Source organism: Gracilinanus agilis, chromosome 1 (genome assembly GCF_016433145.1).
Source record: "Gracilinanus agilis isolate LMUSP501 chromosome 1, AgileGrace, whole genome shotgun sequence".
Lineage (NCBI taxonomy): Eukaryota > Metazoa > Chordata > Mammalia > Didelphimorphia > Didelphidae > Gracilinanus > Gracilinanus agilis.
The window spans coordinates 204,090,748-204,102,837 of NC_058130.1; the positions used below are offsets into that span (position 1 = coordinate 204,090,748).

At 44.6% G+C, this 12,090-nt stretch overlaps 1 protein-coding gene across 1 annotated transcript in view; it reads right to left on the reverse strand.

Moving 5' to 3' along the window:
- The window catches only part of LOC123231162 (myosin-16-like), an 89,025-nt gene extending 79,594 nt beyond the window's left edge, over positions 1-9,431 (reverse strand). Inside the window, 5 exon segments of the mRNA XM_044657411.1 lie at positions 386-482; positions 2,062-2,089; positions 2,690-2,846; positions 5,380-5,523; positions 9,222-9,431. Of these exon segments, the coding sequence (XP_044513346.1) occupies positions 386-482; positions 2,062-2,089; positions 2,690-2,846; positions 5,380-5,523; positions 9,222-9,431 (636 nt within the window).
- Positions 9,432-12,090: the final 2,659 nt, after the last annotated feature.

Below are 12,090 nucleotides of genomic sequence, written 5' to 3' on the forward strand. Positions count from 1 at the left end.
CAAGCTTTCTCCCTCTTTTTTGGCTGTTTCTCTATCAATCCCAGGTACCCCCAAGCTCTGAAAGATTTCTTTGCATACTTGGCTCCCACTGACACTAGAAAGAAGTAGGCCTTATCGTTGGGGAGCTTCTACCTTGGGCCACTGAGGGAGCCTGCCAAGACTGACTTTCTCTGGCTATTTGTTTACTTTTTTAAAACTATTTCAATAATTTAACTTCCTCTTCCCCAAAGTGCAACTGGTTTTTGAATGTAAAATCACAGACTAGGGCAGGTTAAGGAATATAGAGTGGGGAGGTGGGGGGACAAATGTAGCCTTCAGGGGCAACTAAATCCTGCCAGAAACTGACGGGCCCTCTTCTTCCTTCCACCCATTTGGAAAGTCATACCTTGCCATCTGAAGACTGTTTGCCAGTGCCTCCGATGTTGGCAAAGTACTGAATGACCTTCTTGGTATTTTCAGTCTTGCCGGCACCAGATTCTCCACTAGGGAGGGAAAAAGGAAAAAGAAGGTCATGAAGAACAAAGAGGCAGAAAACAGCATGCAGAGTAATAATGGCAACCAGAATCAAGGCCATCCTTAGTGACATGTCTGTCCTTAGTAGAATGTAAACTCCATTAGGGTAGGGGACTAGTAATTTTTTTTAAACCCTTACCTTCTGTCTTAGAATCAATATTAAGTATCAATTACAAGATCAAAGAGTGATAAGGACCAGCCAATGGGAGTTAAGTAACTTGCCCAAGGTCACCCAGCTAGGAAGTATCTGTGGTCAGATTTGAACCCAAGACTTCCTCCCTCCAGATCTGACTCTATTCACTAAGCTACCTAGCTGTCCCTAAGAGAAATTTTGTGTCACCAGATGGACTTCCCAACTGAATGAGATTGCACATCCATTTAGTATTTGCATATACCCAGCATCTATCATGGGACATCACTTATTTTAATCTTACCTGCAAATTACATCAGTGAGAAGCAAATCTCTCCACTGACAGATTTCAATAATCAATCTGTAACTTTGCAGTTTTTGAGAATTGCAAAGAAATATAGATGGAGTGGTTGATTTGTAAATGGTCCCATAGCCTGTGTGTTCCAGAGGTAGGGGGCAACCAGTGGATAGAGCCCTGGACTTAGAGTCAAAACAGTATGAGTTCAAATTTGGCCTCAGACACCTAATATTTGTGTGACACTCAGCAAATCTCTGAACTGTGTTTGCCTCAGTTTCTTCTTCTGTAAGATGAAGAAGGAAGTGGCAAACCACTCTAGTATCTTTGCCAAGAAAACCCTAGATGGGGGGCAGCTGAGTAGCTCAGTGAACTGAGAGCCAGGCCTAGAGACAGGAGGTCCTGGGTTCATATCTGGACTTGGATACTTCCTGGCTGTGTGATTCTGGGCAAGTCACTTAATCCCCATTCCCTAGCCCTTACCACTCTTCTGCCTTAAAGCCAATACACAGTATTGACTCCAAGACGGAAGGGAAGGGTTAAAAAAAAAATAAAAAATAGGGGCAGCTGGGTAGCTCAGTGGATTGAGAGTCAGGCCTAGAGACGGGAGGTCCTAGGTTCAAATGTGGCCTCAGACACTTCCCAGCTGTGTGACCCTGGGCAAGTCACTTGACCCCCATTGCCCACCCTTACCACTCTTCTACCTATGAGCCAATACACAGAAGTTAAGGATTAAAAAATAAAATTAAAATTAAATTAAAAAAAAGAAATAGATCCTGAAACCAGATCTTTTGGGCTCCAAGGTCAGCTCTCTAGCTACTATGTCTTATATATAACAGCATTTTTTAAATCTTTTTCCAGTTGGATCAGATCAGATCCTTCTATCCACAGTCACGGTTAGCCCTACTGATGATAGGTGACTCAGGAAGAATCACTCACTACATCCCATCAGTTAAAAGAGACTTTGACTTGAGGTATTTGCTACAGTTAAACCTATTTGTAGCCTGCAAAGTTACTTACAAAGCACTGGCAATTAATTATAATTATATGAATGTCTAATTATACGTATAAGAGACCAACATAATTATATGTGTATAGACCAAAAGACAGAAGGAATACTTACGTGATTAGCATAGACTGATTTTCACGATCTGTAGGAAGGGAAAAAAAGACACCAAGACACAATTAGCAAACATCTTTACTTTCCCAGTTTAGCTATTCAGGCTTTGACTACAACCAAACTCAATTATCCATCTGAGTCACCATTCTGCCTCTGGATAATGGCACCAGCCATTGCTAGAGGCCTCCGGCACAGAATAGTATTTATCCTTAAGACTGAGATTCATAGAATTCCAGAGCTGGAAAATCTGAGCTCCCAGAAGGTTGTCTGGTCCAGTCCCCCACCCAATGCATGCATCTCCTCCATGACTGCCCCGATGGTTTGAAGATGTCCAATGATGGGGCGACTCATGGCCCACCAGGAAGGCATTCATTCCATTTTCAGATCATTTTAACCATTAGGAAATAAGGCGGCTCCATGGATGGAGTGCCAGGCCTGGAGTCAGGAAGACCTGAGTTGAAATCCAAGGGTACGGTCATGTTTAGAGGCTGGACTCCCAAGTCTTTCTGACTCTAAGATTGGACCTTAATCCACTATGACACATAATATTCCACGTCCTTAATGGTAAAGAAATATCCCTCAGGCTCTCAGTGGCCCAGATGAGACGCTCTCTTCGTTGGTCAATACTCACCCATGAGCATGTCATGGTAGGCGTTGTCAGAGATGGAGAAGAGGTGAGGAGGCATCTCAGTACGTTTCTTGCCCTTGTACATATTGGCCACACGGGCTCCGTAAATGGGAAGCCACCTGTATGGGTTGACTGTCACACAGAACAGACCAGAGTAAGTCTGAAAGAGAGAGAAAAACACACGACATACAAGAAGAAAAATAGAAAGAAAGTCAGTCTGCCCTCCCAAGAGCCTCTTGTAAATAGCAAACGCAATCTCCTGTGCCCGCTTTGTCGACCTTCTCTCTGTGCCTCGTTCTATTAATCACACAAGAGCACATTCTGCCAGAAAGAATGGAAAAAAAACAAAAAACAGAGTTTTCCTTCTTGGGGCCAAATCAATGTCTATGTCTTTGCTATTACTTAAGTAAGATGCAACTTTTTTTTTTCTATTTAGTCTTTCAGGAGAGACACCAGCCTCTCTGTTCACCCTATGGACAGGTCTGCCAGGCCATCATGCCCAACCATTAGGGAAGAGCCAATCTGGTCCTAATCGCCTCTCCAGGTGTGGAAAGTAAACCCCATTTCAGTGATTAGGATCACAGATTTAGAAAGAGAACCTTCCAAATGATCTAGTCCTGGGGGCAGCTACGTGGCACAGCGCCAGGGCTGGAATACGGAGGAACTGGATTCAAATCTGGCCTCAGACACTTCGTAGCTGTGTGACCCTCTGTTTATCCAGCCCTTCCCCTTCTGTCTTAGGGTAGTTGCTAGGCCAGAAGAAAGGGTTTTTATTGTTGTTTTTATTCAACCCTCACCTTCTGTCTTAGTGTCAGTTCCAAGACAGAAGAGCTGCAAAGGCTAGGCCATCAGGGTCAGTTATTTGCCCAGGGTCACACAGCTAGAAAGTGGCTGAGGTCAGATTTGAACCCAAGTCCTTTGACTCCAAAACCAACACTTTCCCACTATATCTGGCAGCCTCAGGCACAGAATGGGCCATATAAAGTTAAATTTTTTTTTTTTTAACCCTTGTACTTCAGTGTATTGTCTCATAGGTGGAAGATTGGTAAGGGTGGGCAATGGGGGTCAAGTGACTTGCCCAGGGTCACACAGCTGGGAAGTGGCTGAGGCCGGGTTTGAACCTAGGACCTCCTGTCTCTAGGCCTGACTCTCACTCCACTGAGCTACCCAGCTGCCCCAAAAGTTAAATTTTAAAAAATTTTTTATTATCAAGCAAAACACGCTTCCATATTGGTCATTGATGTAAGAGCACTCTCCTACAAAACCAAAACTCCAAAATAAAACCCTAAATACACTGATGTGAAAGAGAGTGTGTTTTGATCCACATCCATCCAACTTCAATAGTTCTTTCTCCAGATGTATAAAATCTTAGATGTCAGGACTGATGGATACTTTAAAGATGATGGAGTTTAAACCCTTCCCTTACAGATGAGGTAATTGAGGCCCAGAGAGAAAAGGAACCTGCCCGTAGCAAGGTGACAGAGTCAAGACTGGAACCCAGACCTCCTGATTCCCTGGTCCATGTTCTTCCTTCTGCAACCCAGCAGCCTGTTCACGAGCTCAGGCATCACTCCTCTGACTGATGGCTAAATGGCCTTAAAGAGAAATCTCAGGCTCGGTATGGGGAGAGGTCCCAGGCCAAGCGACAGATTGCCCATTCTCTGCTCTGCCATTAATCGTGTCTGATTCTTCATGATGCCTTTTGGGGCAGAGATACTAGAGTGGTTTGCCATTTCCTTCTCTGGATTATTTTACAGATGAGGAAACTGAGGCAAACAGGATTAAATGACTTGCCCAGGGTCACACAGCTAGGAAGTGTCTAGGGTCAGATTTGAACTCAGGAGAGAGAATCTTCCTGATTCCAGGCCCGGTACTCTATCCACTGAGCCACCTAGCTGTCCTAAAGGCATAGCTGGTATCTGGCTAGATTTGAATTCAGGTCTTCTTGACTCCAGGCCCAGTGCTCTATCCACTGAGCCACCTAGCTGCTACTAAGGGACAGCTCTCACCAGCTGCAGTGGAAAGAGCGCAGGATCTGAGTCAGAGGACCTGGGTTTTAGAATCCTAATCGTGCTAAAACCAAGCTGGGTGATCTTGGGAAAGTGGCCGCTTTATTGGACATCCATCCCTCATCTACAGAATGAGAGAGTTAGGTGAGATGGCCTCTGAGACCCCTTTCAGCTTTCAATTCATGATCTTCTGTGACTTTCTTCAAGAAACGGAATGACATCAGTTTTAGTGGCTTTCTGTAATTGAACTGAATTTCTTATAATAGCTGTTATTTATAAAGCACTTTACTTGTGTCATTTCATCCAGCCTTTATAACAACCAATGTAGGTTGCACACGTGCCCATTTTATGGATAATAAAACTGAGTTTCAGAACATCCAAAGGGCTTCTCTGTGATCACATCGCTAGTGGATGTCTGAGGTGGGATTTGAACCTGGGTCTCCTGGCCGAAGCCAGCCTTCTATTCCTGCTTGGTCCTTTCTGTGCGCTGAGTAAGGGAGCCATGCTATGATTTCCAAGCTGACTCTCCAGCTGTCTAGCGGCTCCCCCCCAAACTGAAGCAAGATGGTGGCCATTGAACACAGGAGGGCTCCCATCATCAGAAAGGTCTCCATCTCGTTCTGGCTGCAGCAGAGCTGTGGCCGCTCTGGGGGACCCGGCTGCCTCCTCCACATTCCCACTTACGTAAATCCTCATGTTGGTGTAGCGCTGGCGGAGGTTGTCCAGGACGCTGGCCTCATTCAGAAAGGTCATGTCGGCCATGTCGCTGGCCTGGTAGAACTTGGGTGGATTCATCTGCTGGACGTCATCTTTCTTCATGGTGACTGTCTGTAGGATTAAAAAACCACCAGCATGTTCACCGTTCAGAGAAGCACAATCACTGCCGCTTCCAAAACCATACCGCCTTCTAATCTGGCCTCGGACACTCCCTAGCTGGGTGACCCTGGACAAGTCACTTCACCCCCATGGCCAAGCCCTTACCACTCTTCTGCCTTGGAACCAATGCACAGTATTCATTCTAAAAAGGGAAGTTAATGGTTTAAAAGGGAAGATGACTCAGCAGGTTGAGAGCCAGGTCTAGAGATGGGAGGCCTTGGGTTCAAATGTGGCCTCAGACACTTCCTAGCTGGGTGACTCTGGACAAGTCACTTAACCTCCATGGCCTAGCCCTTACTGCTCTTCTGCCTTGGAACCAATGCACAGTATTCATTCTAAAAAGGGAAGTTAATGGTTTAAAAGGAAAGATAACTCAGCAGGTTAAGAGCCAGGTCTAGCGATGGGAGGTCTTGGGTTCAAATGTGGCCTCAGATACTTCCTAGCTGTGTGACCCTGGACAAGTCACTTAACCTTTGTCTAGTCCTTACTGCTCTTCTGCCTTAGACCCAAAATAAAATATTGATTCTAAGACAGAAGGTAAAGGTTGAATAAAAAAAACAAACAAAAGAAAAGACAACCCTGGTGCCCCTTAATGACTGACCACCCAACCCTCTTCCCACACTTCTCCTTCAGCCAGATTCAGTCTGGCAGCTTTAAAGGAAGCAAAAATAGCGATTGCTCTTTGGTAGACTTGGCTCTGGAGATGCTGTTGGCCAAGAAGACAGGGCTGTTGGCTGCTTGCCTAGAGGGGGCGGGGATGGCCCGGGAAGGGTGGCTCCGGCACAGTACAGCAATCTGCTCCCGTTCCATTTCTCCTCTCTAAAGACACCCCCAGGCTTCCCACCCCGGCTAGAAAAACCAAAGTCTTTTTGGGAGGTAAAGCCCAAAAGACAGCCACAGAAGGGTGATGAGAATCTGGAGAGGCTACCCTTGAGTTCGAGGTCCGACTACCACCTCTGGGTATTTCTGGACTTCTGGAGGTCATCCAGACTCCATTATCTCTCTTCTACCAAAGTAAAAGTAGGAGATCAGCATTTGTGTGGAATAAAAAGGACCCGAGAGTGAGACCTAGCTCTGTCCCTTGTATTAGGTGAGTCCAAGCCTCAATTTCCTCTTCAACAAAATGGGAATAATAATTACACTAATGGAAACTTAGGTTTGAAAGGGATCTCAGGAGTCATTTCATCCAACCCTCTCATTTTACAGAAAAAGAAACTGAGGCCCAGCAAGGTTATACAAGTGATCCAACATCACACAGGGAATCAAAGATAGAGCAAGATTTGAAACTGGGTCTTTGAGAGGCAGGGCAACTAGGTGGTGTAGTGGATAGAGAACTGATCCTGGAATCAAGAAGATTTATCTTTGTGAGTTCAAATCCAGCCTCACATACTTACTTAGCAGGGCAAACCTGGGCAAGTCACTTAACCCTGTTTACCTCAGTTTCCTCATCTGTAAAGTCAACTGGAAAAGGAAATAGCAAACCGCTTCATTATCTTTGCCAAGAAAACCTTCAATGGGGTCACAAAGAATTGGATATGATTGAAATGATTGAACTTCAAGAAATCTTGAGAGGTCTTATTGTCATTGTTGTTCAGTTGGGTCTGACTTTCTATGACTCTCTTTAGTTTTCTTGGCAAAGGTAATGGAGTGCTGGGTGACCCTGGGCAAGTCACTTAATCTCCACTCCCTAGCTCTTACCATTCTTTTGCCTTAGAACTCATATACAGTATTGATTCTAAGAAGGAAGATGAGGATTTTTTTTAAGATACTAGTTTGCCATTTTCTTCTCCAATGGATTAAGGCAAACAGAGGTTAAGTGACTTACTCAGGGTCATGCGTGTCTACAGCTACATTTGAACTTGGGTCTTCCCAGTGAGTCACCTAGCTGCCTAGCCTTAGCTTAGTGGCTGGTTAGGTCAGGTCTATACACATACTTCTCTTTAAATCCATGTGCATCACTTGTGTGTTCCAGATGCTGAAAATCCAATCCAAGTCAGTGATTAACTTAATCATGTTGCCTTTAGTCACACATGGACCCCAGGGGTGTCCCATTGAGCAAAGTGGCTCTCTAATCCCCTGCCTTTCCAGAAAATGCATTTCTCCTGAGAACAGAACTAGGCTTTCATGTTCAATAACCACATTAAGCCCCGTGCCTCGTTCCCTCCAGCTTCCTCTATCTTCTCTGCACAGAAGGTGGGGAGGAAGGCACAGTTGGGTGGCTTCTGAATGTCCCAAGGGGGTAGATGTCCCTTATTAGCCGACTTAGCAAAGGAAGTGGGCAGCCCATGACAAAGCTTCCTGGGATAATGAATGAAGCTGATAAACTCACTCGACAGCTGAAAAAACTGTCCTTCCTAATAATGGGTTGGTCTTCTTGGGCTCCCTTTTCCTCTCCCCCTACCTAGCTTCATGGGGTGATCTCGCCAGCTCCCATGGATTCAACTATGGTCTCCATGCTGATGATTATCAGATATATTTGTCTAGCCCTCACTTCCCTCCTGACCACCTTCTTGAGCCACACATTGGGTGTCTCCAACTGGATGTCTCGTAGATGTCTTGTGACCGCCATCTTGAGCTACACATTGGGCATCTCCAACCGGATGTCTTGTAGACGTCTTGTGAGTCCAAAACTGAACTCATCATCATTCTCCCCAAACTCTACTGTGGAGGGTACTTCCTTCCTCCCATTTACTCAGGCTCATAACTTCAGGGTCATCCATGATTCCCCACTCTTTCAGCCCCCCTTATTTGCTCTCTTGCTAAAGTGTTGATTTTACCTTTGTAAAATCTTTTATAAAATACTTTTATTCTTAAAACTCTCACCTTCCATCTTAAAATCAATCCTGTGTGTTGGTTCCAAGTTAGAAGAGTGGGAAGGGCTAGGCAACAGGGAGTGAAGTGACTTGCCCAGGGTCACCCAGCTAGTAAGTATCTGAATTCAAACCTGAACCCAGGATCACCCAACTCTGGGCCTGGCTCTCCATCCACTGAGCCACACCAGCTGCCCCTTCCTTTTTTTTTAAACTCTTACCTTCAAATATCTGCAGGAACTGATGCAGAGTGAAATAAGCAGAATGGGGAGAACATTGTACACAGTAAGAGCAGTATTATACAATGATTATCTGGGAAAACTTGGCTGCTCTCAGCAATGCAATGATCTGGAACAGTCCTGAAAAATTTATGATGGGGAATGCTGTCTGTCTCCAGAGAAAGAACTGTTGGAGTCGTCTTTCACATCAGTGCATTTTTAGTTTTATTTTGGGGGTTTTGGTTATGTATGACTTGGCTCTTGCAACAATACGAAGGTGTGTTTTGCTTGACAATAAAAAATAAAATTTAAAAAATTCTTACCTTCCATCTTAGAATCAATACTGTGTATTGGTTCTAAGGCAGAAGGGCTAGGCAGTGGGGGTTAAGTGACTTGCCTAAGGTCACACAGTTAGATTTGATCCCAGGACTTTCCATCTCTAGACCTGGCTCTCAATCCATTGAGATCCTGGTCACTTCTTAAGCCTCAGTTTTCTCATCTAGAAAATGGCAGTCTCTTTTTTCCTCTTTCTGCTCAAAATCTGCCATCCTCTGACTATCTCTATGTCATGGCAAGGACTCCTGGAATCTGGGTTCACCCTGGAGGAAGTTTCTCTGCTTACCTGGTTGGTGATAGTTTTGATGGTGACTTGGTCGCCCTGCTCAGACTGGATCTCGCCAGCAATGAAGCCTTCCTTTTCGTCCTTCACCCAGCACGATCTCTTGATGTCATAAGGTTTGTTCATAGCTTCGATCCTCTCCTTCTCGGGAGGTGCCAGGAACGGCATGGGGTCCACATCATCCCCACACTCGCCTTTGTACCCCCCGGGCATCTTGGTTTAATTGAGGAAGGAACCAAAAGGGAATAGAGAGCAGGAGCCTGGACTTCCCTTGGAACTATAGGAGGTAAGAGAAAAGAAGGGAGCCCATGATTTCACCCCAAGAGAGAGTAAGCTCCTTGGAGAACTGGATTTGTTGTTTCTCTCTAGGCTCTGGAAACTTTCCCTGGCTGTTCCCCATGCCTGGAATGCTCTTCCTCCTCCACTCTGATTACACTGACCTCCCTAGCTTCTTCTTCTTCTTCTTTGTAACCATTATCTTCCTTCTTAGAACCAATACTATGTATTGTTTCCAAGGCAGAAGAGCAGTAAGGGTAGGCAATGGGGGTCAAGTGACCTGCCCAGGGTCACACAGCTGGGAAGTGCCTGAGGCCACATTTGAACCCAGGACCTCCCATCTCTAGACCTGGCTCTCAATCCACTGAGCTACCCAACTGCCCCAAGGTAAGAGTTTTTACATGTTGTATCTGAAATGGTTACAGAAAGGTAAGCTATTATTATAATTAGAATGGAAAGTGGAAAATATTCTTCTCCAATGACACTGACTCACTTTGCCAGAAGGAGTTTACTGAGACCAAGGATCTTGCTTCAACCTCTAAATAGACAGCTATAGCTAGAGGGTCTTCTAACTTTAACCTCCCCCCAGGGGGATCTCCATTTCTCTACTTTGCCCTTGTGGTCTCCTTGCCTTCCTGAGGTATGCCATAATCTCTTTGGCCCTTTGGTCTCAGAAGAAGCCAAGCTCTTCCGAATGGAGAGGAGTTGCGGCAAGGGACATATAGAGTTTCACAGAAAATTGGACTGGAAGGGACCCCAGAAACCATCTAGTCTAACCCCCTTCATTTACAGAGGAAGCCCATGAGGCCCAGTGTAGGGGAAAGGATTTGCCCAAAATCACACTGGAAGTTTGTGACAGTCAGAATTTGAACCCAGGCCCCCCTTGTTCCTGAACGTTGGCCCATGAAGTAGTTGTCTGTTTTGGGGTTTGTTTTCATTTTTATCATCTTCTTTATTTGTAGATGCAATTGGAATGCCATGCAATTATTGACCCCAAACCAAACAAAACAAAAAATGCATACAAAAGAATTTCTCTTTGCAAAAACAGAAATTGACTACCCAAAGGCCATCTTGTTTTTGAGTTATCAAACCAGTACATATGTATGTATGTGTATATAGGCACATTTATATACACATATACACATTAGATGTATATGCTATACTATGGATAATCTCGGAATCACAATATCAAGTAAGTTTCACCTGTGGTACCCTATTATGCCCACCATATACACCTCTCTTCCTCTCCTCCTTCTCCCTCGCCTCTCTCTCCCATAGCATTTTCTGTTTTCCCACTTCCCCTCTTTTGCCCATTTCCCTATTATTCATTTCACCCCAGCATACGGCCAAGACTTCCCGGGACAGCCACGGGCGCCATCTTTGTTATAAATGGATAGACTCTGCTTATGGCTTCTTCTGATTCAACAGCACTTCTAATCTCATTATAACTGACACGGTTGCAACAATAATCTCCACATTTCCAAGTATTAGCAATAATTCATATGTCTATAGTGATTTATGGCTACAAATATCTTATAGACATAATCTCATTGCATCCTCATAACAACACTGGGAGGTAAAAGTTAATCAAGCATCACTGTACCCATTTACAAATGAGAAATCTGAGGCTGGAGGAAGGCTTCCATCACATTATCATATATTAAAACTGGAGGAAGAGAAGTCTTTTTTTTTTAACCCTTATCTTCCGTCTTAGAATCTATACTGAGTATTGGTTCCAAACCAGAAGAGAGGTAAGGGCTAGGCAATGGGAGTTAAGTGATTTGCCCAGCATCACACAGCTAGGAAGTGTTTAAGGTCAGATTTGAACTCAGGACCTCCCATCTCCAGGCCTGGCTCTCTATCCACAGAGCCACCCAGCTACCTCTAGGAGGAGAGGTCTTAAAGGTCATTTTACACGTTAGGAAATGTGAAAGCCAAAGAAGTAAAAATGATTTTCCCCTACAGGTAGTAAATAACTTGGCTGGGATTTAATCCAGATTCTTGAACTAAAAATCCAGCCCTCTTTTCATTGCATCAGGAAGGTTAAGTGATTTTCCAAGGTCATGGTGCTAGAAAACGGCAGAGGTAGGCCTGGAACCAAGGGCTTCAGATTATAGACACTCCATCACACTGTCTCAACTAGGATTCCCAAGTCCCAGACAAGGTTTTTTAGAACAATATTCCAGGAAAACAAAAGAATTTGGGACTGTCCCTTCAAACTTGCTGTTTGACTTGTATCATCTAAAAGGTGAATTAAAATTCCAGAGGTAGAATTGCATAGTATAAAGGCTAGGGGACAGCTTGATGGATCAGTGGACTGAGAGTTAGGCCTGGAGACAGAAAGTCCTGGGTTCAAATTTGGTCTCAGTTCCTAGCAATGTGATCCTGGGCAAGTCACTTAATTCCCATTCCTGGCCCTTACTGCTCTTCCGGTCTACAACCAATACACAATATTTATCCTAAGACATAATATATGGGTTAAAAAAAAAGAAAATAGGAGAAGCTGGGTGATTCAATGGATAGAGAGCCAGGCCTAGAGATGGAAGGTCTTAGGTTCAAATCTGGCCTCAGATACTTCCTAGCTGTGTGACCCTGG